Source organism: Falco rusticolus, chromosome 7 (genome assembly GCF_015220075.1).
Source record: "Falco rusticolus isolate bFalRus1 chromosome 7, bFalRus1.pri, whole genome shotgun sequence".
NCBI lineage: Eukaryota > Metazoa > Chordata > Aves > Falconiformes > Falconidae > Falco > Falco rusticolus.
The window spans coordinates 2,083,050-2,110,849 of NC_051193.1; the positions used below are offsets into that span (position 1 = coordinate 2,083,050).

The 27,800-nt window shown below is 46.1% G+C and overlaps 1 protein-coding gene across 4 annotated transcripts in view; it reads left to right on the forward strand.

Annotated features, from left to right (window-relative positions):
- The window catches only part of ARID3B (AT-rich interaction domain 3B), a 36,755-nt gene that overhangs the window by 713 nt on the left and 8,242 nt on the right, over positions 1-27,800 (forward strand). For all 4 annotated transcript variants that reach the window (XM_037395722.1, XM_037395721.1, XM_037395720.1 and 1 more), the window contains exons 2-7: positions 2,227-2,897; positions 12,185-12,256; positions 13,843-13,915; positions 25,718-25,901; positions 27,117-27,376; positions 27,488-27,745. In XM_037395722.1, coding sequence (XP_037251619.1) covers positions 2,316-2,897; positions 12,185-12,256; positions 13,843-13,915; positions 25,718-25,901; positions 27,117-27,376; positions 27,488-27,745 — 1,429 coding nt within the window. In that variant the 5' untranslated portion in view covers positions 2,227-2,315. The remainder of the gene's footprint in view (positions 1-2,226; positions 2,898-12,184; positions 12,257-13,842; positions 13,916-25,717; positions 25,902-27,116; positions 27,377-27,487; positions 27,746-27,800) is intronic.

Here is a 27,800-nt window from a genome sequence, read left to right on the forward strand (position 1 = left end):
GGCCACACAAAGGCTGGTGCTGAGGGTCTGAAGGTTAAACCGAATCCCTTTGCTGCCTTGGCTGGGAGAGGCACAAGAAGTAAGCAAATACCCATGCTGAGGGGTAAAATGAATGTGGAACCCTGGAGTGGTTTAATGTTATTAGTCTAGTTGTGATTGTTATCTTTAACTTTATCCTGATACTGTAGCTTAATTGTTTTCTGTGAGCAATGCATCTCCTTGTTGACTTAAAACTCCCTGCAAAGTTGGCCGTCTCTCTGCAGTAACACCGATACTTGATGTGGGCATCTTTCCTGTATCCAGAAATCATCTTTTTTAGAGGCTTGTGAGGTTTGTGCTGGGCTCTGGTGAAAACCCTCAGCAGTCGCACATAAATCCTGCCGTAACCTGTCACATGCTATTGTACCTGAACTCCAGGAAATACGCGGGCGCCGCATACCAGGGTGTTGCTGCACCTGAGGTGTGTTTGCACAGCACGTTATCCCAGTATCAGGTCATTTATTATTGTTAGTGTACCCGAGGCAGTTAATACACCCGAGTGTATTAACTGCACACCTCCTCCCAGGCAGGAGAGGTGACACCTCACCGTGCCTCAGGTGCAACAATATCCAGCAAGGTGTGGGCTGGAGGCTCTCTAGCCTGGTTTATGGTTGCTGTTGCAACACCCGCACCAGTTCATTGTTGTTTTATTGGAGGAGTATGTGTGGAGCTAGGCCAGATGGTGTATTGTGCTTTCCCAGCGAGTCTTAAGACTCTTTTCAGCTGCCAGGTAATGCGTTATTGCTCCTGACATTCAAACCACTAATCCACTTTATATTGTTTCATTTGCAAGCTAAAGCTATGCTGCTGCCTGCTTGATAAAAATGCAAATGCACCAGCCAGGCTTTTCATTTTGGTGATGGGCTGTTACTTAGTGCAGGAAAGAGTTTGTGAGTGGAAATGAGTTGGGCATCGTAGCTGGTGGGCACTGTACAAGAGATGTGGTCTGACCACCTTACGAGAAGACTTGGAGTGTGGTAGGGATGCTGTAAGTTGTATTTCACTTTTAAAACTGGTATCTGGTAGGTTATTTCTTGTTTTAGAAGGGAACTGTGTCTTGAGAATGTCTATTAGCAAAATAGTCTTTTTTTTCAAGTGTGTGGCTTGAATAGCACAGTGCTGGTTGTAAACAGGGTGGTGGGAGGTGGCCAGGAGACTGTAGCTTGTTTGTAGTTGGCCTTTCCTTTGTTTCTCCAAGCTGACTGTATTTTGTTATCAATGAACCTTGAAGAGCAGCAAGTGGGATCTGTTTAAGCATCTTTTTACATCAAAAAAACACCCAAGAAGGGCAGTCTTTGTCAGCAGGTCCAGTTGGTGACACAAAGTCCAAAATACACATGTTGATTTTAATGGTTGGGGATTAAAGGTGTAGTCGTCTTTCTAGGATTTACTCTAGATCAGAGCTGTGGTCTGTTCTGTTGGTCTTTGCTCAAGAGGAGGCTAGTGCTGGCTCAGCATGGGCTTGCTGCAGGTCAAAATGGAGAGCTAGGGAAGCTCTCGGGTCCTTCGGCTGGGAAAATCAAAGGGGGGCCAGGGCTTGAGATGGGCTGGCAACTCTGGGAACCAGAGACAGGAATTGCTCTGTGCTCAGCAGTCCATTTCAGGCTACAGCGATCTCTGCTGATCTCTCATCTCAATCTCCTTGGGAAGAATAATGGCTAAATATAGTTGGGGTTTTTTAAGAAAGATATATAAAGTGCAAAGAATTAGTAACATAAATAAAGCATTAAAGAATTCATAACTAACTGGTGTGCGATAAATTCCTGCCCGTTTTTTAATAGAAATATGGTCAAGCTTATCATCCCAGCTATCTCCTTTTAAGGTAGTATTTTCAGAAGCACCAAACCCTGGATGTTAAACCTAACATTTCAAAAGTAATTATTTAGGAAGCATGGAAGGCTTCTGACAAAAAATGAACTGCTGGGACTGTGGACAAAGGCATTTCAGATGCTGTATTTGGGGTATATGAAACTGAGGTTATAGCAAATGTGTTCAGCTTGAAAATACAATTAAACAGTCTGAAAATTGAATGCAAGTTTGAGCCTGAGGCTGTTAAACATGAAGCTGATTGTTTCACGGTCTCCTGCACAGGAAAGAGTATTGGCTTTGCACTCTATTTATCCTCTTCCTGGGGAAAAGATGAAAGCATTTTATATTCATACAGACAAATATTTGTCTATCTTTCAGATTCTGCCAATCTCCCAAGGTCGGGGCTTGAACCCTGCTAGATAAAGTCAAAAACGCCCCCCTCTTTTCCCAGCCATGCAAACTGCGGGATGAAGCTGGAAGCTGTGGTCGAGCAGCTGCAGAAGCAGCAGCAGAAGCAGCAAACGCCTCTGCAGATGGATTCCAGGGAGAGACAGCAGAGGCAGATGAGAGAAGCCCAGCTGCTCTACACTCAGCAGCTGGCTGTGCAGCAGGCTGTCCTAGCAGCCACATCTGGCAGGGCTTCAGGCGGCTCTGCTGTTGGTCCCTTGGCCAGAGGCCCACCTGCAGCCGGAGCTACGCGGGCATTTGATCAGAGCAGCATGAATTCAGAGCCAGAAGAGGAAGAGGAGGATGAAGAGGAGGAAGATGAAGAGGAGGAGGAGGAAGAAGGGGGTTTGGAAGGTGGCGATCTTGAGGATGGCGGTGATGTGACTGGAAAGGAAACCTGCTCTGCTCTGAAATACTTTCATGCTCCCAAAGTTGCCCATCACAACCAAAGAGTGGCCTCTACCTCTAATCCTCTTCCAGCTTCAGGGCACCAGCGGGGACAGCAGGGCAAAGAAGAACAGGGTAAAGACACTACTAAGCAACCGTATTCGGGTTCCCCGTCTGGACGCCAGAACTGGCGGTTGGATGAGCAGCTTAAACAGGTTAGTGTTAACATTACTTCTGAGTAAAAATGACCATATTCAGTCAGAGCGAGGGTTTCTTCAGCCCAGTGTCCTGTTACAAGCACTGGCTGTTTGCAAGTGCTTTGGAAAGAGTGTGAGAACTGGGCACGTGCAGAACAATGCTTCCCTGGTGTATTCTTCCAGGTTTATTCTTTTATAAAGAAATTTCATAGGAACTTGATTTGCTTTACGGATACAGATTTCCAGCTAAAGATATAGAAATGCCAGTCTGTCAGATCCTTTGTTGGGGAGGGAGTGATCTTTGGCTTGTTTATCTTCTATCTCACTGCTGCTGTGCCATTCAGAATGGAACATGCTGGTGTTATATTTATTTTTGGTGCAGACACTTGCCTGCTAATGTCTCACCCAAGTTATTTCACGTACGATATCTATAACCCCTTTGTGTAAGACCTCTGGGATGCTGTGACTTTGGCTGGATTTCTGGTTGGTGATGTGGGCAGGCAGGGAAGAGTGTGTGTCCTGTCACTGATCCTGTGAGTAAGCAGAGGCACTTGATATTTCATGTGTGGGAAGGAAGAAGCTAGCTTGGTACAGCTTGGTTTTGGTAGGAGGTTAATTCTGTGTTTGAATGAAGAATTATAACTCCTTGTACATAAATGCCAGAGGATCAAGAATTCTTTTTTGTTGTAAGTGGGTATTTCAGTTCATGTAGCACTTCTGCTGTTTTGTTTCAGAGCTAACTTGAGCAGACTTTGAGACATTTACAGAATTGATGTGTATCTAAGGCAAAGGACTATATGGTTTAAATAAAGAAAAAAAAATTACTTAATTGTCCTTTTCTACAAATGTTAGCCTGAATGTCTTGAGGGTTAGGTTTTGCTTCAAATAGTTGTTTGAGCTAAGAAGCCTTGTATGGACAAAACAAGAATGCTCTTCTTCCTTGTCTCCTGCAAACCCGATGAAGTAAAAAAGCTGGAGCTGCTTTGTGGTGGCTGGTGAGCCATTGGTGTTGGAAAGTTTGCTGTGGGTGCTCAGGGCAGGCTCTCCCTGTAGCTGTTGGTTGCATGCATGCAGCTATTTGTTTTATGCTGTTACAGGCAGCCGTTTGAGGAGGAACTGCTAAAGCTCAGCAAGCTTTGTTTCTTCCATTCCATTCAGCATGCCTGTAGGCTCCTACCCAGCTGTTTGTGTAAACTGGTGCCAGTTTGCTGTTTCTACACTGATGCATGCGGCAAGAACTCCTGTAAGTTGGCAGGTGAATGGCAGTTGTACTCTTGGTGCTATAAAGCATGCTGGCAAAGCAGCCCTGGCGCATGGGATGCGGCAGGCAACTGGTTGCTGCTGTTTCCTCTGTGCTTTTCAGTTAGGTTGAAAAAAGTGTTACTCAAGCTGCTATAGGGAATTTAGGTGGTTATGTTGGTCAGGGGACAGTCACTAGAGAAATTGCTTCAGAATTTACTGGAGTGGCAAAACCTTCCTCTTTCAGGTCTCTGGGTGGAGAGTAGTAGGCAGGTCTCTGGTGTCAGGGGGATCAGTGTCTTAAAAAACCCAATAAACTTAGTCCTTGGCTGTTTTCATTTCTAGCTCAACCAGTGTGAACAAGGATGTCGTTGTGCTTCTTCCCAACACTTGCTGGTCTTGTGAGAGTCCTGTGAATCTTCCTGAATTAATAGGCTTGATTCCTAGGTCATTTGCCCTGCTCTGGGAAGACAGATGAGCATAAGTGTGCCAGATCTGTTTGTAGCAGATGTGGAATAGCAAATAAAAAATTAAAAATACTGGTTTATAATTGGCATACTGTGCCCTAATACTGATCCAGTTACTTTGGCCCATTTTGGTAGTAATCAAGTATTTTGGTACTAGGTTGCAGCTTAGCCTCATTTCAGGCCAACTTACTCTGGAAACCAAAGTGCACAAAGCTTCACCAGGAAGTAAAACTAAAAGAACAACTCTCTTGCTGCTGTGTTAATCTGTTTTGCTGCTGGGGAAGCAAATAGTACAGCAGCAAAGAAAGGAATTGGAGAAATTCATGGACATGAAGTTCAGGATGGCTTGTAAGGGAATATCAAGGATGTGCTATGCTACAGCAGTCCTGGGTGGTGGGAACATATGGCAGAAAGTGGGCAGGTTCACATGTTGTCCTGAAATAGTGTCTCCTTGTGCTGTCATTAGAGGTGGAGTAGTGGGCTAGATGGTCTGCCCCAGCGAGGCACGGCATGGATTTGTAGTCCTGCTGGTGAACAACGTTATTAGGGTGCTATGCTGTGCTCAAAAGGCCGTATTGAAGTGCCTCATATTAGTGAGGCTGGTGCAGTATATTCACCTTGAGTAGGGTAAATATTGCAGATCAACTTGTTTGCATTCACCAGTGGAGTCTGCATACCAGGGAGTAAAAATTTAACTGCGGTATAGCAGTTCAGAGCTGGTGAGCGGGGGAGCTGCACGGATGTAGGAATAAACCGGGGCAGGCAGGCAAGAACTGTTAGCTGGCATGACAGCAAAGGGGGAAGAAATGTGTGTGCAGCTGTGGACTGTTCACATTATTCTGTATGCTAAGTGGTAACGCTGCTCCAGTGTGAGCCTTGCTTGAAATTTTTCATTTGAAAGGCATACTTAAAAAAAGCCCAGTATCTTTATTTTTTGTCTTTGTCTAAAATGGTTGTGTTAGGCAGAAGAACCAGGATCAAATGGAGAAGTGCCTGTGTTCTCCAGTTTGTTTTCGAAATGATTCCTGAACTTGTCTTTTTTTAGCTTCTGTTGAGATGGAGGCTAATAACCAGTCTGTGTACGCTGCTTCCAGCTCGCTCTGCTCTGGGAGTATTTCTGGTATGCGTAATGGCTGTTGCTTGGGAAAGAGGGGAGAAAAAGTCACTTCTATTCTTTCAAGTGTGGATTGTTTTTCTGAAAGTGACACCCTTGGAGAAAAATGTATCTTGAAAGTGTAAGGCTAAGGTTGCCTGGAAGGTATGTGGTGTGAAGATGGCAGAAAGGTGGAAACTACCAGCAAGATGATGAAGCCCCATTCTGTTCAGTCCTGGACAGCCAAGTAAATAATTGTAGAACAAGCCGGCAGACAAAAGAGCTGGCTCAGCTTATGACACGGGGGCGGTGGGAATCCTGTCAGCACAAAACAACGAGGGAGTGGAGTTGCTTGTCCGGGAGTTGCAGTCTCGAAAGAAGAGCCGGGGAGGGGGGGGTGGTGCTCAGCTCGCTCGCTCCTCGGACTTGCTCGAATCCCCTGCAAATCTGTCACGGCTCCGACAGCCAAAGGCTCCCGCAGCCGTCCCAGAGAAGGGCGTTGTGGGCTGCCTGTCTCTGAAGAAAAATGAGTTTTTAATTCCGCAAGTGAAAATGTTGCTTTTAGCAGATGGTTGGGTGTGGGTCCTTGTCCTGTGGGTTCTCGCATTGCTTGGCGCTGGCTCTGGTTACCGGGGAGAGCCGTGCAGGAGGCGCAGGACAGGACCGCAGCCCACGGGCTTGCTGGTGCTGCTTGCTCCTTTTCCACTCGAAGCTGGTTCTGCAGCAGTAGCATGAGCAATTTTGTCAGTCTTTTACTACAGCATGCACGTTAGTATGTGTATTCCTTGGTGGAATGTAAAAATAAAGTTGAGTTTTTCAGGCATCAGCTGATACTTAATGCCTCCTTAAGTGCAGCAAGGTAAGTGTCCATACAGCAGCTGTCTGACTTGCAGAGAGTGGGTTGTGGTCTGGGTTTTGGGGATGTCTCATGTTAGATTCTCAGAAATCACCAGTCACTCCTGAAAATCCTGACCTAAACTTTTACAAAGGTCATGGTGTTTATTAAGATAAGTCAGCTTAAAATAATTACTTTGCTTTTGCTCTAGGGTCTAGGAATGAGTGGCTGAGATTCCATAACCTTTAAGTATGTGCCTCAAGTGGTGTGTGTATTGAGGTATTGCTCAGGAGATACTCATTAATCCAGAGGGGGTGAAGGTCCCAGGAATACAAAAGTTGCATTTCACACGGTGCATTTTTTTACCTCCAAGTTATTTCAGATATCCAGGCCCCAATTCAAGGGTTGGAATTTTATTTCCTTATGTGGGTCACCGGATATTTTTCTTTTCATGATTTAGTGGGAAGGGAATTCTTTATTAATAGCTAACATTAAATACTTGATTTCTCTTTTCCTGAAAGCTGTTTTCTGTAAGAAGCTTTTAAGTCCTAAACTGCCCATTGCTGCTTCTCTTGAAATTCATGGTTTAGGTTTGTTTTGATGAAGTCTTCATCCCTGTGACAGTCTGCTTCTGTCATAGCACGTAGCTCGGTGTTCATAGTGATCTGCAGCGCAGCATTAGTGGCTGGAGCAACAAAGTCACCTTTTTGTTTAATATATGAAATAACGTATGGGGAGGAGAACCAAGAAACCTCTTGTGATAACGACCGTAGGCAGCAACCTACAAACACCTTGTATTAGACGTCAGAGAGTGCCCCCAGATCTGCATCTCGAGGCAGTTCCACAGGCTTTGTCAAGGCTGCGTTGCTCTGCGGTGCCTGTGCTGCGTGTGGAGGCAGGGCCAAGGAGCAGAGCGAGGAGCTCATTTCTATCTTGGGGAAGATGTGGCTCTTTTTAGGATTTGTTCGGGTGCTAAATTTATCTGTAGGTAGAGTTGCAGCTTGTCTCCTTCAGTGCCAATTCAGAGACATTCTAGCTAACACTGGAGACAGGAGGTGGAAAGAGCTCGAATGTGTTGTATTCTTACACTTCTGTTTTTCTCACTTCAGGGTAAATCTGAGACTCTCATGTGGCAGTGAGAATTTCTCTTCCCACAGCCATATAGCACTGAACAAATCTTCTTGTCACTTACGTTTTAGTTAATTCCTCTGAGTATTTGTGAATAGGAGTCATTCACAAAGAGTCCAACTTTTCCTTAAGGATAAGGAAGCGTATTCCTGTTTTGCAAAGAATTGTTAGTGCTGCAGTCACTAGGTCGTGGGAGCACATAAAAGAAACTTAATAAAAAAGGTAATTAATCTGTTAACTTCAGTCCATTCTTTTTCTTTCCTTCCCCATCCTCCCTGCCATTCCTGAAATCACTAAAATGTTTTCAAAACCTGTCTTTGAAGCTTGTAGATATTGAATTGAGCTCTGTTATTAGTAAGACTGGGAAGGGTTTATTCCAATTTCAGCAGAGCTTTACCAGGCAGCTTGTGCATGCAGTAATTATAACTTGGTTCTCCATGCTTGAGAACTTGCAGCTCAGGGCAGTAGTCCTGATCTTATCAGCATTTTGTAGTACAACAGTTTTCTTTATAATAGCATCTGTTTCACTTCCTAAGGCTTAACTCTACCCACAAAAGGAATTTCTGTGGATTCTCTGATAATCCTGAAATTGCTGCCCCTGTACCTTTTCATTGACTCGGTGCTTTCAGTTAACCCATGGGGTAGGGGAGGGGCTCACTTTTTCACTGCAACATTTAGCCTTGTCCCTAAGCGGGTATTTCAGCAGATTTCTGGCCTGAACCCTCTGTCAAAACTGCAGGTCTGCAGTACAGAGGTGCAGAATGATTGAGTTTCATGCCAGAAGGTTTTTTTCTCTTTTCTTTTACATATTAAAGCTTTAGTGGCTTCTCTCCTGTTAGTTTGCCATCTTAATACAACTTTGTACTCTGGCAAAACCTCCTCAGGCTTTAGCTGAGCCCCTCTCAAACAGCTGTATGGAACTGGGTGGGGGAGAAGGGAATGACCTGGAAAAGGAGCATTTCCAGTTTCTCATCACTGTCTCTGTTTGCACACTAACTGTAATTTGTGCAGGCAAAACTGGAGGAAGAGATGATTTACTGCTGTTCTGTTTGCCTTAATACTTTTTTTTTACTGAGCAGAGTTTTGATTTAGTTCTGATCTCTGGGACAGACATGTGAGATGGTAATATTTGAGAGGTAGGTGTCCTGCAGGGAGGGGTTGAGGCAGCTGGTAAGGTTTTTGTCCGCAAAAGAATGGGCTGGATGAAGCAGGAAAGTTTGTCATCTCCTTTTCTGTCTGCTTGGCAACTCAGGGTTAACTCTGGCTTTTGAATGTGGGATTGGAAACCAAAATTGCTCTGGACATCTGAGCTTCCCTCTAATAAGATATTCCAGGTGGTTAGGGAGTAATCCTAAAATAGGTCCAGATATAATTGCTTCTGAAGCCGGGCCCACAGCCTCTTGGGGAGGGGGCGGTCTGGGGGGGCTCTGATGGTGTCTGCAGTGCAGGGAAGGCTCCCTGGCTCTGCCAGCAGCTCGTGAAGGTGGCCAGCCCTTCCCAACACCTGCCTTCCCACTCAAGCTTTGCATCAGGGGCTCAGGCACAGCCAGTGCCACTTCTGCCACCTTTTTCTGCAAGAAACCAGATAAATTCTTGCCCACGATAATGCAAGGGCCGTTTGTCAAACATCAGCAAATTCCCTCCATACAGGCGGGTAGAAGGAGAGGCAGGACTCTCCCCAGAGGATGACCTGCCTCTCTGAACAGTGTTTTTTCCTTCCTGCCACTATTGCCTGACTTATACAAAGGTCTTTTAATGATTTGTGAGGATATATTGATTTCTCAGGTTCCTGCTGTTCATATGGAGGAGGGCTTCTCAGCATAGGGTAACTTTGTTTTCCTAGGAGGAATGGAAAGGAAGCTTGATACCAAAGCTCCCGCTGAGCGCTCTTGCTGTGCAAAATGTAGTTTATTCTGCATTATGGAGCACCTCTTGCTTCAGTAGCTTCATGGGGCTCTTTACTAATTTACCTGTTCCCGTTGTGCTTGAGTCACTGTTATGACCACTGCCAATGTTTGGTATCTTTGGTCGTAGCCTTGGTGTGGACCCAAAGGTTTTGGTGAGCAGAATAGTCCCTCAAGATCAAAGCTGAGGCCTGGGAAAGTGCCTGTCGGTGCTCGTACTCGGCTCTCTGAATAAATAAGGCTTTATTCCCTGGCTGCTGAGCTGACATTTCATGCTAGCCTGAGATTTTGCTAACCCTGCTACCCAAAACAAACCTGTGCTCTGTCCTCATGTCTCCACAGCCCATGTGGTGTTTCGGTGCACCCTTGCTGATTTACACCACTGCAGCTGCTGCTTGCCCTGAGGTGGATGAGGAGCACTCCCCTTATCTCTTCTGATAGCTTAATGTACGAAGTGGTAACTGGCTTTAAACCTTTCCAGCTATTGCAGGAGGAAATGCTAATACTGTCCACTGTCTCTCACCTCGGATCACTCCGTGTCATGCCAGGTTATATCAATCTCTGCCAATTTTCTGGACATATGGCAAAACACTGATGGCATCGGCTAGCTTTAAGCTCCTTTTCACTAGTGATGTGTGGAGGAGCATTACTTCTGTGCTCTTGAGCATCTCAGGATATAGGTATGGGAAGTGGCGTGCATATATTCTGCTTACTCTCTGTATCAATCCTTAATCTTGTCATTCTTTTCTAATTACCCTTGTTCTTCAAATAGAACAAGTAACTTGTCTTTAATCCCATGGAAAGTTTTGTTCCTGGAAATTTTACAAAGTTCAAACCCACTGGCAGTAGAGAATTGTCTCCTTTAAGCTCTCATCTCTTTCCTGTCCCTGTCCTCAAATGCAGCAGAATAAGCTCTCAGCCTGACCAAAGTTCCCTGTGAAAGCACGTTTAACACCACGAGCAGCTTTTCCCTCTGGATTTATAACCAAATACAAACTTGGGAAGAAAGTGGCTCAGCCCTCTACAAATCATTTTGCCTCTGAGTGTATAAAGTTGAGGATGGGAAATATCTGCCGTCTTCTGAAAAGACTGTCTCTTATTCTGACTGTTCACATAGGTTTGTTGATCTGAGTTAACAATCAGTGGGGTTTAGGAGCAGCTGGATGTTACCGTAATTAGCAAAAAAACTGTGGTTTTAATCTCTGCTAGCAAAGGACACCCAGTTGAATCCTCCTGTGAACAAAACTGGTCTTCAGATCTCTTCCTAGAGAGGGCTGGGAATTGATCTGCTGTAATAAACAGCTGACATAACAGAAGTGGCAATAATCCCCCATTAAATATCTTTCAGTTGATGGGACTCACTGGATAATTGACTTTCCAGCAGGAATTACTGGCTCAAACTAAATCAGCAGGCATTAGGGCAGCTCACCAGTGTTTTTTAAAGGGGGCAATGTAGCTTTGCCCAGCCTTGACAAGAGCTATTCATCTGTCTAATTCAATGTATGTGTCACAACCAGATGACTCCAAGAATTCAGATATTGGACCACCTCTCTAATTTGCATGCTTTTTTTGATGTGTGCTGAAAACTCTTGCTATCTTCAGTGCTTTCGTATCTGTATTAGGATGCTGTGTGTTTATCAGAACAGGGTAGTCAAAGCTACCTTGCTGCATGGATTTGGCTGCTCTTTCCTCAAGTGGCTCTGGAGTACTTGCTGTGCTGGAGCTTTATGAACTTTATGGTTTAAAGATGCTTGAACATATTTCAGGATCATCCTTCTGGTCCTGCCATACAGCTGGAGGCTGTCCCTGCTGGTTTCCAGCCCTGGTGATCATTTCATGATGATGACTTACCAAGTAGAACAGGCCTAACTAGAGTAATCCTTTTAATGCCTAAGAAGAATGAACCTTAATCCAGCAAAGCTGAGCTTTCCATTTCTGTGGGGAAAATCCACATCCAGTAGCTTCCAGGAGTAAGGGTCCTGGGTGGGCAAGCAGCTTTCCAGTGGGATTATTTCCCTTTCTTTGGCATACTCTGGTGCTGGTTTTTAGGCAAGCCAGGGGAAGGACGGAAGGGTGTTTCCAAGTGTTTGGTGTCGCTGGTGAACAGAAAGGAAGGATGCCTGGGTAACACCTGGACCTTTCACTGGGGTTGTCGGATGTGCACTTGGTAAAAAGATGGATGTGGAGAGCAAAAGCAGCACCTCTATGTAGCTGCTGGAGCTCGTCACAGGAAAGCACCTGCTACAGGGGAGTTAGCGTGCTTCAGTTTAGCAGATGTAGGAAGGTGGCTGTTGAAGATGTTGAGGTCTTTTCCCTAGAATGGTTTTCCCTAGTGTCAAGACAACTTTTTTGAGATACATTTCTGTGGGAGAAGTCTCAGAGCTGAAAACTTCCCCTACCTGCAGTAGTTCCCAGGAAGGTGGAATGCCACTTCCTGTTTTGGGCTGAGTGTCAGAGATTCCAGGAAAGTGTTCTGTGACAAACGCACAGATTCCCCCCATCCTTCTAGTCGTCTTGATCTGAGGCAGCAGCTGATGTTGCATGTGTTTGTGCCCAAAACTGCACATTTGCAGGCTTTCAGGAATTGTCCACAAAACCTTTCCCTGGCAATCCTTTCACGCTTTTATTTCTCTCCCCAGAATGGCAACGTGACCTGGAGCGATGAAGGCGATGGATGCAGAGGAAGAGAAATTTCACGAGACTTTGCCAAGGTCAGTCTGATCATTGGCATTTTGGGGAGGGGGTGACTTTGAGGAATTCTTCCCTGGATCTGTCTCAGAGGGTGACTACAGAGCCCTCACTATTCCTCTATAGTGAATTTGTAAGACAACTGCTTTGTCCTGCAACCCTGTGCCTAAAAACCTGCGACTTTGTTGGGCTGGTTTGGGCCTATTTTGTTGCCTTTGGTCACTGGAATAGTTTGAACGAAGACTTAATAACCAGACTTTTGACATTTAAAATCTTAGTCATACTTTCTCCAGCTTGCAGAAGAGGATTTTGTTTCTTGAACCTGATTAGCACTGTGGTCATGGATTTGAATGTGGCAGCTGTGTGTCACATCAGCCAGAGGAATTCATTTTAAACGAAGCTGGCCCTTTCTGAAAGGGTGCAGCTAATTGCTCTGCAAATACACTGGGGTGTTTTCTTCCCAGAGCTCAGTGTGTGAGAAAGCACAGAGCTTCATAGGAAATGAGCCCAAAAAGCTCCTCTTCTTTTGGACTAGATGAATACCAAGTAGCTACCAGCACCTATGGGGAGGCTGAAATACATATTTCCCAGTGAATCTTTGCTTTTCCATTGAGCTGCTCCACAACAGTAGCTACAACCAGCAAAAAATTCCCTGGAGCAATGCAGGATTCTTCCTCAATGCAAACAAGAGAAGGAATTGAATTCTTCATGTATAGCACTGTCTTCTGTCTTGTTCTGTATCCTCCTGTATCTCAGCAAGAGACTGACCAGCCCTTTCAGCCTGTTGCTTTGTGGCCTCACAGGATTCTTGAGGGGTGAAAATTAGATATTTTTTTTCTTGTTCAAGAGGTAGCTGCAAGATGGCACTCATGCCTGTCCCTTCTGAAAAATCAGTGGATAACGCTAGCATACAGTGCCTCTCCTTTGGAATAAGCTGCCTATGGAACTTCATTTTAAATGCTTTAAGCCTTTTGGTAAAACTATTTCTGCAGCAAATTGGTTCCAGGATGGTTCCTGACTGAAGGCTTTTTGGCTTATTGTAGAGGGGCCTTTACTGCCAGGCAGTAGTAGTTACAGGAAAGCTCTGTCCTTTCATCTCTTCCTTCAAGGGACTTGGAGTTTGTCACTTATGTGACAATCCCTGAAGGAGGGAATCATGAGGCTAGGAGAAGCTGCAGAGCTTACCTCCATGGTGCCTCAAAGGTACAGACCACTAATCTGCCCTAAACCACCGTCACCTTCCTTTTGGTTGTCTCGTCTTTCTTTCCAGCTTTTCTTAATAGTGTCTCTCCCCTTTGCTTTTAGGTGCTTTCAAACCTGCTCTGTAACCAGTGCTGTTAACAGGGTTGAATCCTGTTCCCTTCAGGGTGCCAGTCTCTGCTCTGCGCGCATGAGTTACAGAGGGGCTGAGCAAGGCAAACTCTAAGGAGGGTCCTCAAACCTGGTCACCAAAAAACCAAGGAACCCTTCCTTGTTTTGCCTCTTTGCCTGCAGCTGCCTTTCACCCCTCCAGTACAAACACCACGTCACCCATTGGAAGAAGCCAATATTACTTTTTATGTCTCATTGTGGATTGTGCCTTAATTTCTGTGGGTTTTTTTCCTCCCAGCTCTATGAACTGGATAGTGACCCTGAACGGAAAGAGTTCCTGGATGACCTCTTCATCTTTATGCAGAAGAGGGGTGAGTGAGCACTTGTTTGAAGTAGGGTAAATGGGGCACAGTGGTGGTGCTGCTGCTTGACTTCTTCCCTCCTGAGTTTGAAAGAACAGATCCAGCCCTTGAACTTGCAGATCAGGTGGAAGAGCAGTGGTAAGACTTGAAACATTTGCCCTGGGAGATAGGGAGGGCAGTATGAAAGAACTCTTCTGCACTGTAACTTAACTTCACGCTATTTCTTTACCCTCCTACCTAATATTGATGGTGTCCATGCGCTGAAGAGCCCAAGCAGCCTGCTTCCCCAAGGATTTTTGAAACAAGGCTGAGTACCACTGGGGATTCTCTGGTCTCCCCTTCAGGTGGCATGATCACACATCATATGTTTGATTTCAATGGTATGTGGAAGCTGAGTGTGAATGCCTTCACGGCCTGCGTAGAGTAGTGGCGTGCAATCTGGGGACTGGGAAAATAGACACCAAGCCACATTTCCCTGTAAATTCACAATGTGTCAGCTCTCAGTTTTAGTAATTTTGTGTAACTGAGTGTGGAAGTGCAGTTTCTCACATTCCTCCCTGTGGTGTCAGCAGCTTGCAGCTTTCCTTGCTACAGGAGTGGTGATGCATGTGTGAAGTAGCTCAGCTGGGATGTCACAAGCCTCTTTCTGTCTGCTAGTTATCAAAGTTCAGTTCCCTTATTGCAAACTATGCATAACAAAAATGTACATGTATGTGGTATTGTATAAAACATGTTTCTGAACATCTGTAGTAAATCCATTGTGGTGCACTATTCCTTTACCCTGCCAAGCATGCCAGGCTAGACAGACTCTTCAACAAAAATGCTCCTGACAAAAAGTGTTAAATTGTGCTTATAGACCTTTTCATTGTTTCTGAAGAGTCTGCTGAAGGAAGGTGTGAAGAGCAGACATAAAAAGGGACCCTTTGCTCCCTTTTGGCATAATGCTCTCTGAGTGTGCCAGACCAAAAAAGCCAGGCTGTGCTTATTTGAAGGGGGTCTTGTTAGTGTCACCACCAGTATTGTGCCAGGAGTTTAATAACACATAAAGATGCAACATCTCAGTCTCATCTACTTGAAAGTTATCTGTTTGCTGAGTTTGAGCTGGAGTCTTATTTCCTGTTGTCTTTTGAACCCTGCATCTTCAGATGCATCCCCCTCTGGATGCCTAGATCACCAGCAGAGGAAAGGCTGTCCAAAATGCAGCTATTGCAGTTGCTCTTCATGTCTGTGTCCATTTTTCCTGGCTTGGCTAGAGCTGACAGCTGACCTGTGTGAATTTTTACTCTCCAGCAGTTTGAGGTTATGCTTCCAAGGTGGTGAAAAATTGGAGCAGGGTTTTGCTGGTATTTTTGGCTTTCATGTGCAGAGGCATAACTGGGCTTAATTAGTTTACTTGCAAATGTTAACCTGAGCTCACATGTTAATGTAAGGGCTGGGATGACTGACAAGACAGGACAATAATCTGAAGGGTGTGATTGGCAGCAATAGAAACCTCCAGATACCTAGGGAGAAATCTGCTTAATACTTCAGTGTCTCCTTCCTGTTACCTTTTAATTATTTATAATTGACATGTTCCCAGTGCAGGGGCTGAGCTGGTTACCAGCTGGTTGCTGTAGGAGTTTAGCTTTTAATCATCTGGGCATTTCCAAGTGTATTTGTTTTCTGGAGACTCCCTTGTTTTCTTGCTTGCTAGAAGGCTGAAAATGAAATACAAGAACCCAGTGCCCACAGGGGTGAGATGTCAGGAACTGACAGCACACTCCTAGAGGGGCTGGAAATGTTTGGCACTGCTCTGGGGGACTGGCTAGGTTGCAGGGTGTGAGGCAGTTGTGGGCTTGCTTTGTATTTTGGGACCCCCAAAGTAATAGGCAGGATGACTCTGGGGAGCTAAGCTGCTTCAGGTTGATAGGAGAGCTGAACAGCATACATTGAGCTATAGGAGGCAGCTTCTGTCGTTCATCTGAGCTGCTGTGTCTTAACTGCAGAGGAAATCTTTTGACTTGGCATGGTTTCCCAGAAGCTGGACTGTCCACTTTTCCTGCTATTCCCAGCACTGTCTACAGCAGGACTTTGGTTTTCTACTGAGCAGATGGACTTGCCCACTGTGTCCTATTCTGGGATTCTCAAAAATCTGGAATCTTCTACCACAAAAATATCATAGGATACCATTCAGGCTCTGATTTCTTCTCCCCTCGTTTTATGTGCCAAATGAGCACCTTAAACTATACAAGGCTGAACAGATGCCTTGTTCTGAAAGAGTCCCCCAAAGATGGGGACAACTGAGGGCTCATTGCACCTGAGAGCAAAGTGCTGTGTTTCTTAGCTAGTATGTGTGAAGGGCTGGTTAATTTGCACCTCGTGTCTGAAGGGAATGGAAAGCAGCTCTGCTAATAAACATTGCTGGTGTAAAGATGGGGATTTTGCTGTTGTCCAGGAGAAGTGCTGGCCCTTGTTTAGGACTGATGGATTTGTGGCACAGATTGCAAACTGATGCCAAACCAAAAAAAGCTCGAAGTGAAAGATAAATGACAGATTTCACAGGAGCTACCGAGTAGCTGGAGGGATGAAAAGATTTGGTTGTTGGTGCTGCTGTTAGGAATGTACCTAGAAATGTAAAGCCATGAAACAGGCTTAATGCAGATCAAATGTTCAGGTCTCATCTGCCTCTGAGCACAGCAGGTTGTTGCTGAATGACCACAGCTGCAAGTGATAAAATGGCCCTTCAGTGGCAATAATGATGGAAGAGGGAGATGAGAGGAAAGCTGTAACTCTTCCTTTGTTGGATGTTTTATTCCTTGTATGTGTTTAGGTGAATGGGTCCCACCATGGCTGTGATTGAAGGGGCAGATGGGGAGAGGAGGGGAGACCAGCCGAAGAGAGCAAATTACCGTGTGGGGCTAGCTTCGAGCCAGGCCTACGGCAGGACCAACCTGGCGCGGCTCAGCAGGGACGATGCTAGCTTGCTGTATTGCCCTTTCCACCTTTCCTGGTTTTTTTCAGCTCTTCTGCAGTCTCAAACCGAAGGTTGTCTTTCCTCAGGCTGAGCAGGGATAAGCAGCTTCAGTGGTGGCTTCCCTCTGTCTCCGTTGCTGAGCTGGTGTCTTGTGACAAGTTGAGCCTTGGGGTCTGGTTTCCCAGAAGCTCTTAACCTCCTGCAGCGTGAGGAGCTGCTCTGTGGGCAGGCTTGTGGTTCAGGGCATTTTTAAGGGCACGGGCTGAGACTTCTCTGCTAGTGCACTGTGGAGAGGGTTGCATTGCAGGCACAGAGGCTGGATTTGTTCTGCCTGCTGCGGAGAACACTTGAGGCAGGAGCAGTTTTCTAAGTGCCCAGGCTAAAGCTGCATCCATCACAGTAAATCAGGGTAATCTTGTGTTCCCCCATCTTTTGTATTACTGAAAATAATTTTCTTACAGCAAAGTATGTAGCCAGCTAGGCAAGTTCATTTACTCGGGTCTGGCTCAGTGTTAGAGGTGATGACATCTTCCAATTTTCGGGTCTTTCTCACTCTGTGAACATACCCTGGTGGTAAATTTTGTCTCCATCTTTTTTGTGTGTGATAGAAGACATAGGTATGATGATGAGTAGCAGAAAAATGTAGCTGTTAGCCCTGTAGCATGTACTAGGTAGTGTAGCTAGACAGCTTTTTGTCTCCAGATAGTGAAGGACTGTCAGTGGTGTGACTGTTACAGCTGCTGAGGCAGCCACTGATAATGGAGCTGATTGTATTCCACTAGTGCTGGTCAGGAGAGAGTTGGAGTAGTGGGACTGTTTCATCCCCTGGAAGGATCAGTTGTGTTCGTGCAAGACATTCCTCTCGAGAAAAGGTTTGATGAGGAAGAGATCTAACTGTGTGCTATGGTGTATTAGGAAAGGCTCCCTTTCAAGGGAAGCTGTTTTGTTCATTTTAAGTACTGCCTTTGTGAAGACCTCATAAAATGTCTCCAATTGTACAGCTCTACTAATTTTGTTCAAGGTTTCTGTGTGACCTTGGTTTTCCCAGATGGCTTGACCATTCTGTTTTTTTATGTGTATATACATAGAAGGGGCTTTGTAAGTCTGACCGTGTGGTTTTAATGTTTTCCTGCTGTTGTATGCTCTGTCTGCACATTTTAGATGTGGAAATACAACAAATCCAGGGCATTGACAAAAGCGTTTACTGATGGATTCTTTTATCTATAGGCCAAGTGGTGTTTATGAAATGTTTGTTCAGGGAGTACGCTTCATTCTTCTACTGATTGTTTTGCAGGTTTCTTCTTTTGATCCTCTGGAGATATTTTTGTGCCTGAATTAAGCAGTGTAGTTCTGAGACATCAATAGACATAAATTCTCAGCATCCTGTGTTCATGCTACCTGCTTAATGCTGAGCCACAACAAATGTTTCCCTAAATAGTAGATTGTATTCTGCAGTGGAAAAATTCTCACTCGAGGCACTGCAGATATCTCCTCTGGAATGGACCAAACCAACCAGGAAAAGTCCTCTTCCCCGTTAGACTATTGGATTTGTGCACAGCGACTTCTCTGCCTCCTGTACCTCCTTTAAAGAACCTCTTCTGTGGCCAACCATACTGACTTTAGAGTCGGGAAAAATGATGGCTAGTGTCTTGTGCAAATGGTAAGCAGTGGGGACCAGTGAAATATTTTAGCTTTTTATTTTTATATTGTTAGAATGGAAAGAATGACTTTTCCTGAAGTTGTGGGGGGAGCTGGCATTCTGGTTTACATTCCTCTGTATGCTTTAAATGGTTTAAGCTTTTCAGAACATGGAACAGAACGCACTACTCAGTGTACTTAAACACTTCTAAGTGATGCTAGGGTAAAAACAGGTGCAAAGCAAGGTGCTTGGGATCCCTGAACAGCTTGAATCTGGCTCTTCTGGGGATGCAGAGTCCTGTACCTGAGGTAGGGTTCTCTGTAGCATCCACAAAACTCTTGCAGGGAATGTCTTGCTCCACCAGCCTTGGGTCCCAGGTGACTAAAGTCTCCACCAGGCACTTAAGTTGATATTTTGGGGGAGTTTACCTGGGCCAGTTTGCAAACTGCAATAACTTACAAGTAGCTGTCAGCAGGTCCTTCCCATGAAACCCAGACTTGCTCCCCTTTGTTTTTCATACACAAGACATTCATTGCGGCATAGAGACATGAGAACTTTTTTCTCTAATTTGGAAAAAGCCTGGAAGTTACCTTTTGGAAAGATTTTTTAAAAAATTTTTCTGGGAAAATACCCAGTGCAATTCAAATAACTAATATCCCTTAGTTTTAAGCAGCTGAAAAATAGTGCTTTAGAGTGAATGTTGCTTTAGCTTCAAAGAAAAATCATATTTGGAAGCTGCAGTTGTAATTAATGGAAAAATAGTACTGCAAGTTGACTTGGTTCTGGCTTACAGGAGATTTGTTTTAAACTTAGCCAACATGAGGAATGCTTGAGCAGCTTAAATGTTCTGTATGAACCAAGTTGGCACTTGACAGGGTACAGAAGAAGTTAATTTGAAATGATTGGCTGTTGTTGCTTTGCAGGAACCTTTCTGTAGCTTATTCAGCTGATACTACTCTGCTCTAGTGATTGCCAGCTGAGGATCTCTGGATCCCAGGTGCCCCTTCCTGGGTATACAGAATTGAGTGATGGAGTCAGAGGGGGTTTTCCTTGCTCCCCCTGAAGACTGAGATGTTAGATGGTCATGTGTTTCTCCAGTGTCTCAAAGCCTGCATGTTTTCACCTCAAATCCTGGTCTTCTCAAGCTTTTGCTTGTATTGGTACTTCCTCCTTGCTATGGGTGTTCTTGGCCTTTCCCCCCCTCTAAATTTTAGCAGCATGTTTTTCAAATGAGGAATGAACTGCTGCAGTCAAGCAGTGGAGGTGGCTCAGCACTGAAGAGATGACCCTGTAGATATCCAAGTGGATGGAAGAAGGTGGAACCATTTGACATGAAGATGCTTTAATTTTTGACTTGGTTCAGCCTGCCTGACCTACCTTTATTTTCCCCAGCTGCCCTCCTTTATCAGCATTGCAGTCAGTATTTCTGCCTCTCTTTGCCTGAAGAAGAAGAGTTTGCCCATTTAGTTCAGAGGTCACATGTATGGAAACCCACCACCAGTTGTGTGGCAGTTCACCATCTGGTGAAGAAATTTGTAATAGCAAATATATTAGACCCAGCTGTGTCAGTAGCAGCCAGACAGTTGGAGCTGGGTGCAGGAGAGCAAACCTCCGTGGGACCTCTGTTACAGGGGTGTGCAGGAGGGTTACCGTGGCCGGTGCCATGGCTAATACAAGGGGGCAGGGGATGCCAGTTAGGCTGCTGCTGGTTCAGCAGCCGAAATCTGATAAGGGGCTGCTGTCAGCCTCGCTTACTGGGGAGGGAAGCAGAAACTGATGGTGTTTCAAGGGGCGCAGATAAGAAGTGGGCCTCCTGTCAAATAGAGCATGATTAATTACCCTCTATCCTGGCTCCTGCTTTGATAGGAGTTGTCTAATGGTCTGCAGGCTCACAGATCAGGTGGTGACATTCCTGTTGGGAGGTGAGATTGCCTGCTGTGGAAATGCCATGCGTGGGGAGAGATTAGATCAGCTGTGGCATGAACAGGGAGGAAGAGGGGAGAGGTGGTTTCCTTTCTGTATCCCTTAGCTTTTTATTTTAACATTGAGTGCTTGGGACAGACTCAAACCAAATCAACACACAAAACTCATGCAAAGGAGCTGGGGTGGCTGAACGAGCAGCTTTGTGTGAAGCCAGCCAGGGTTTGTCCTTGCAAGAGGAACTGGGGCAGTGCAGAGTTCAAGTTGATTTGCTCGTGTTCTGCACTGCTGACTTGCTGTTGAACTGAATTTTCCTCTGTTTAGCCTGGGAGATGAGGAGGTTGTTCATACCAAGTAATTACTCAGTTTCCCTTCAAATAAACACGAAGACCTCTTCAAGATTTGGTTCAAAATTCTTTTGAATCACTATGGACTTCCCCGGTCTCCTGGGGAAAACCTGTTCCTTTTGGCTGTCTGATACTGTTTCTCTTCTGAACATATTTAGAGTGGAAGGTGGAAAGAGCAGCTCTTACCTGTACAGATAGTGGATTAAAAATGCACACACACACACACAGTGCCTATTTTTCACTCCAGAGTGTACTTTGTTGCGCTCTGAATGTTGCTCTGTGGAATAATGTTCGGGATTCTCACCTCCTTTGTTCCTTACTAAGAAATGGACACTTCTAAAAGTAAATTGGCTAGGAAGAAAAAAAAAAAAAGGGAGGTGATTGCAAAAAGTAGTGCTCCAGGCTGGGTATAATTAACTGCTCTTTGTCTCTTGCAAGCAGGACAAGTCATGGCTTAGACTGCTTGATGGTGGGGAACTCCCTGCAGTGGGCATGGCTCAGCAGGAGGAGAGGAGAGAGTGGCCCTTGGCAGGGGATCTCCATCGTGGAAGGCTTGCAAATCCCTCCAAAATGAGGGGATGCTTATTTTCTATAATTTGGTTATGAACAGTCTTAGGGGCAGTTTTCCTTGTTTAACATCGGTCTGCATCTTTAGTCTTAGATCTGTCTTAGCCGGGCTTCAGGTTGAAGAACGGGGGGGGGGAAGTTGGGCAGCATGCTTGGGTGGATAGTGAGGAAGATGTTGGTCCAAAGCTTAGTTCCCTTAGGAGAAGGGGAAAGGCTGAGCCCCAGCACTGAGCGGGCGGCTGTTGTGCAGGGGAGCAGAGCCTGCGGGTGCCGATGGCTCAGGCAGTGCCCCCTCTCCAGATACTGGTTCATGGCCAATAGATGTAAAATCAGTCATTCAGAGATGGTCTGGGGTTTACAGCTTCCTCAGTCCCTTCTTAAATGGCTCTTGAAGGATGAAAATTAAACAGTTGCCCCTTCTGCCTCGCCGGTACAGGGGACATTGGGGACATTCAAGTCTATCCATATAAGCCCTTTAGGCTTCTGTTGCGTCTGCCTGGAACAGAAGAGGCTTTTGAACAGGGGGAAACAGCTTGGCAGAGGGGGCTGCCTATTTCCCTTGAAGGACAGAGATGTTTATAGCTAGGCAGGCTTCCTCCAGGGAAACTCTATTCCAGAAATCTGGATTGTAGTTACAGCTTGCTTTCCCTGCAGAAGACCAGGAGCCCTTGGGCTGTGGGATGATTCCTCTTTCTCCTTCCAGAGTTTGCCTGCCCTGGAGTTTGTCTTTCTGAGGTCTCCCATGCTCATCAGCTACGCATCACCCCTTTTCCAGTAGAAACAAGACTGCCTGTGTGTCCCAGTTTTGGGTGATTCTTGAAGGAATGGCCTGTACTTACATAGCTGGGGTTATACTAAAAGGAAGAGAAGTTGCTTACGAAGAAAACTAGGAGAGCAGGCAGTCATCTTCCTTATCCTCTTCTCGAGTCAGGCAAGGCTGCTGGCTCTTTGCAAGCACGGTATGTACAGCATTTCTGAGAGCCGGCAGAATAGAGAGGCTTGAAAGTACAGTAAAATGAGTTCGCCATCAAAAGGCAACAAGTCTTATGCTGTGCCCCCGGCTGCTGACCTTTCCCTCTGGAATTCTCCCCTCTGACCTCCGGATCATTAATCCTGATGCTGCCAGATGACAGTAATCCATCATGGCCCCTGACAAGCCTTGCAGCCGCCTGTGAAAGGATCCGCTCGGCTTCAGCATCCAATCGTCCCATGATACTCGTTTTTCAGCCTTTCCTGTTTGAGCGCTGGGGGTTTCCAATAAAGACTTTATCGCCTTGCCTTTCCTCGGTGAGGGGCTGGGGGAGGAGGGGGCTCCCACAGCAGCTTTTCCATGCTTCTCAGCTCTTTTACAGTCAGATCCTGTGAAACATGCAGTGCCCTGGCTTGCTCAGAAAAGTACAGTTAATTTACCAGGTCTAAAACCCAAATGGCTCTTTGCTCACTCTGGGAGACATTACTTGGAGTGGTGCTATGAGAGAGCATGAGAGGGAAGCGATTGCAGCCCCATGCTCAAGTGGTAGAAGGATGGAAGTAGTTTTGTCCCTGCTGTAAAGTTTCTCAGCTGGCATGAAGAAATTTTGTAGGGAGGAGAGAGGGGAAAAAAAAAAGCTGTAGGTCTTAGCTTAATTTATAAAGCTACTAATTAAATTTCAGGGCACTTTGGTCTGTGGGTCTTGTTTAAAAGCAAACTTCAGGAAGGGAAGGTGTCAGAGGGGTAGTAACTTGAGGTGGGGAGGTCAGACCCGAGTGCTGTTTCTACTCCAGCCGTGAGCAGGCTCTCTGGAAATATATTTAAGCCTTTATTTCCCACTGTGTAGATAATGTTTGTCCCTTGCACGGGAGCATTTGGATAAATACGCTTTTGTCCCTTTTCAGCTGCTACGATGGGATAATCTCAAGAAGAATGAAACTGTTGAGGAAAAATGCAATATGTTAAAAAGCAGCTATTTCCTTACGCTCTGTGTTAGTGGCTTGTTTGCCTGAGGAGCCTTATCCGTGACCCTTCCCTTTCACTCTCCATCTGGGCACTGTCCAAGGAGAGCTGGATGAAAGTCCCTTCTGGACAAGTTAATGCTATTCCCTAAATTGGATTGGGGAGAAGCGGGTAGCTTGGAGCAGTGCGGGGTTGCTGGAGGAGGAGGGGAGAGGGTCTTGATGCTGCCCCCGGGGAGCAAAGGCTTTGCTGGCAGTGTGATGCCACTTGGGACACCCTGGCTCTCCTTGCTGCTGGGGCAGAAATGCTGAACTGTTAATGAAGGGGCATTTTGGGGTGGAAAGAAACCACCCCTGGCTCTTCCTAGAGACCTCCAACATAAATATTTCCCTGCTCTTCATTGGGAGCGGGCTGGGTGTGACTGGTTACTGTGGCTCAGCTGATGAATGATAACTTAAGGCTGGTAACATGATCGCTCCCAGCCCTCTGTGTGTCTGAAATGACGCTGTTGGTGTGCTCTTAATCTTTGCAATAACACACTGAGACAAAATGGTGGCTGAGGAAAAACCGAAGCAAACTGAGGATTGCATTTACACAGGCTGGCCTTTGGGAGGGGCTGGCTCCTGGCTTGGGGCAGCCGGCTGGGATGGATGGATGCAAGGAGCTGCAGCACATTTAAACAGTTTGGAAACATCTCTATCTCTGCTCCCTGAGGGAACCATCGTCTCTGAAATGCAGGAAGAGGATCTGATGCAGTTTGTGAAATTACTGCTTTGTGGACTTTTCTGCTGGGGACAGGGAAGGGGTTGTTTAGACAAGGCAAGGAAAAGAGGATATATTATAGATACGAAATGACGGAGCATGTGGACCAAGCCTGATCAGGTTGCTCTTTGTTTTCTTACAGTTTAAGAGTTAGTAACTTGGTGAAACTGAAGGGCAGCCCTTTTAAAGCTGCAAAAGTTTTCTTTTTCTATCCAACATCTCATTAACCTGTGGGAATTGGTACCATGAGCTAATGCATAACAGGCTTCAAAAAGAAAGGAAGAAAAAAAAAATTACACTTACATGTATAATGAGGACATCTGCAGAGCTGAGCTGAACTCCTTTTCACTAAACAGAATAAAACCCATTTATAAGGGCCATAAACTGCTCTGCTTCGGGGCATTAACCGAATCGCTGGCTGATGAGCAGTGGCAGAAGTCTCCCCTGTGGGTTGGGTATTCCATAATTGTCCATTACAGCGCTTCGCAGGCTTTCCTGTAAAGGCTGGTGCTGACCATTGTGGTAGACAGGATACTGACCTCAGATGGATGGCTCTTTGATCCAGGACAGTATTTCCTATGCAAAATAAAAGGTTTGCTATATCAGCAGGTTTTTTCTCCTCTTCCTCTCCTTGCCTAAATCTCATTAGTTTGACCTTTTCAAACCCTGCACGCTTTATCACTTTAAGGTGCTGCTAAAAGGGCACTATCGGGTTAAAAATCAGATGTTTCTTACTTCTGTTAACCCAGAAGATGACAGAACTGAACAGGAGGGGTAGAGCTGTTTCCCTGTCTGTCCTCTCAAGGATCGAGGATAGAGTAGGACCTTGTTTTGGGCTCCAGAAAGTGCTTGGGGGTACCTGGTGCTTCTCCCAGCCACCATGAGGATGCCTGGTGTTGCCATGTCTGAAGTCAGGCACACTGTTGCTTCGTCACACTGCTCGTTTGTTCATCTCCACCATCCCCACGATTGCTCTAGCTTTCTCGTAACAAGTTACGGCTCCAGCAGCTGGGTTGCAGTTGCTACCAAGGTACACGTGTGGCCTCAGTGGTGTGTCATTTGGGAGCATGTTCAGGAAGGGGTGGGAGGGTGAAAATGCTTTGTGAGAGCAGTAGCCGCAGCAAAACATGCACGTGCTTGTGAGGGAGGATAGAGGTGCATGTACGTGGGGGAACGAGGTGCTCTCAGGTGTCGTGGACCCCTTTGTCACTGTTCCCAAGCAATACAGGATAGCAAATCCTGGGGAGTTGAGGGAGACAAATCCCCATGTATAAGTAGCTTCAGTTGCCTGGCTGCTCAGCCCCTTCCTGAGCACAAGCAATACAGATTTTTATCTGAGATTGCCCTGGGAGCCCATAAAAAATGATTCCTCTGTGCTGCTCCCTCACCCCTAGGACTGAATAGTCCCTACTTCCCCTCTTTCTATTTTAGAAGTTGCTGCTAGCTGCAGGTTATTATTTGTCTGATAATTGCTTTTGCCTACAGGAAAGGATTTTTCATGGAAAGGACGTGCCATGTAGCTACACTTCTCTGGCTCATTTACTCACCCATCGAGAGGTCTCAAGTCAGGCTACAAATACAGTTGCCTGAATTTCCTATTAGAAAGAAGATCGATAGCCCCGACCTGCCGGTTTTCTTGGCCTCATTTTCTTTCTGACTCCATGTTTCCTTCCCTGCTGTTTCCCTCCAGGAACTCCCATCAATCGGATACCCATCATGGCAAAGCAGATCCTGGATCTCTATATGCTCTACAAGCTGGTAACTGAGAAAGGAGGGCTGGTGGAAATCATCAACAAGAAGATCTGGCGAGAGATCACCAAAGGCCTTAATCTGCCCACCTCCATCACCAGTGCTGCGTTCACGCTTCGAACCCAGTAAGTCCAGAAGGTCTGACAGCGTGGATGGGAACACGAAGCGGGGACTGGGGAGTGTGAAGCAGGGACTGGGGTGGAAAAATTGAAAGACTAAATTCTGCTCTGTGCCCAGGGAGGAGCTTTATTTGTCCCTCTCGCCCTAGGCTTGCAGTTTTAACTTTTCCTTTCTTCCTTCTGCTCTCATTTTTATTTTAGCCGTGATTCCCCTTGCATCCCTACAACCCCAGCACTAATATGCTATCGCCTTGTTCCCTGTGCTCTGCACCTCCCTCTATCCTGTGCCTTTCTCACCTCTTCAGAGCTTAAACTCCTCGGGGCAAGGAGGGTCTTGCTCTGTCTCTGGAGAGCGCTTGGCACAGCGAGGGGGGAGGGAGGCCTCCTGATTTTTAGGCATCAAGTATGAACTTGATCATTTCATGTCTGTAATCACTACTAAGTTGTGGAAACTTGCATTTAGCACCTGCTTACTGTGAGGATTGCTTTTCTGACCTGCAGTACCTCACATTGATTAATTTGAGCAATTAATTGATTAACATGAGCAATTAATGCGAGCAATAAAGAAGTAGAGTAAGCAGAGGAAAAAGAATGGTGAAAGTAAACCGCAAAGCTGTGCTTCAGTGACTCGAGCACGGAAGGCTGGGCTCTGGGAATCCATACCCAGCTCTTGTACAGACTCTGTTTTCTTGGAAGTTGTAAGAGCCCCTGGGACCCAGAGAGGGAAGCTCCTTGCCATTCCTACAGCCTTCAGTACAAACAGGCTGTCTCCTGTAAATGTGTGTGCCAGAATTCCGCAGAAGTGGTAAGGTTTGGTGCTGCCCAACAGAAATGACTTGGACAAGGGTAATCCTTCAAACTTCCTTCCTTGTGTTGAGTGTTACAGTCCAAGATCTGAATTCTTACAATTTTAGGTGGTATCTCAGTTGCAGAGGAATTCTGCATGGGTTTTTTCTGCCATTGTGGGTGTAGTAGTATGTAACTATGTGCTTCCCTATAAACACTGAGTAAACTCAAAGTTTGAGAGCTGTGCTTCACACCCAAACCGCTCAGTGCTCATCCAACCAAGCGTAGCTGCTGTCATGATATGCAAAGCCTCCAGATCTGCAGAAGACTTCAGTCGGAAGGACTTCCTGAATATGGTGCTTGTTGCTGTAGCCTATAATTTCATGTTCTACTGAGAAACCTACTTGAGTTTCCCTGTGCTCGCCTCTCTCCCAGGTACATGAAGTACCTATATGCCTACGAATGCGAGAAGAAATCCCTCAGTTCCCCTGCTGAGCTTCAGGCTGCAATTGATGGCAACAGGCGGGAAGGCAGGCGGCCCAGCTACAGCTCCTCTTTGTTCAGCTACTCGCCCACCACCACAGGGCCTCCTTCCCTCCTGTCTCCCCCAAAGATCCGCTTCCCCATCATCGGTGTCGCGCCAGGCAGTGGGACCAGCAATCCTCGGGTGTCTCCAGCAGCAGCTGTCAGAAAAGGTCAGCAGCTACTTGTACTTGCAGCAAAGAGGGCGGCCGGCGGTTTCCACGTTTGCGTGCTCGCTCTAGGAAGGGCTGTGGGAGGGACTAAGTGGCTCTTACCTTTTCTAGGTGACGGTGTGCCCTTGACTGTGTCTATGCCAAATCGTATTGCTGTGCCAGTGACCTTGGCTAGCCAGCAGGCAACTGTGGCAGCAAGAACAGCCACCCTGGAGCAGCTGAGGGAGAGGCTGGAGTCGGGAGAGCCTCCAGAGAAGAAGGTCTCGCGGATGACGGAGGAGGAGCAGCGGCTTGTCCAGCAGGCTCTTCAGCGCAACCTGTTCAGCATGGCGCGGCAGATCCCCATGAAGATCAAAATCAATGGCAAGGGTAAGCAGCACCTCTGGATACACAAAAGGTCGTTGCAGACTGCAGCAGGGAGGGA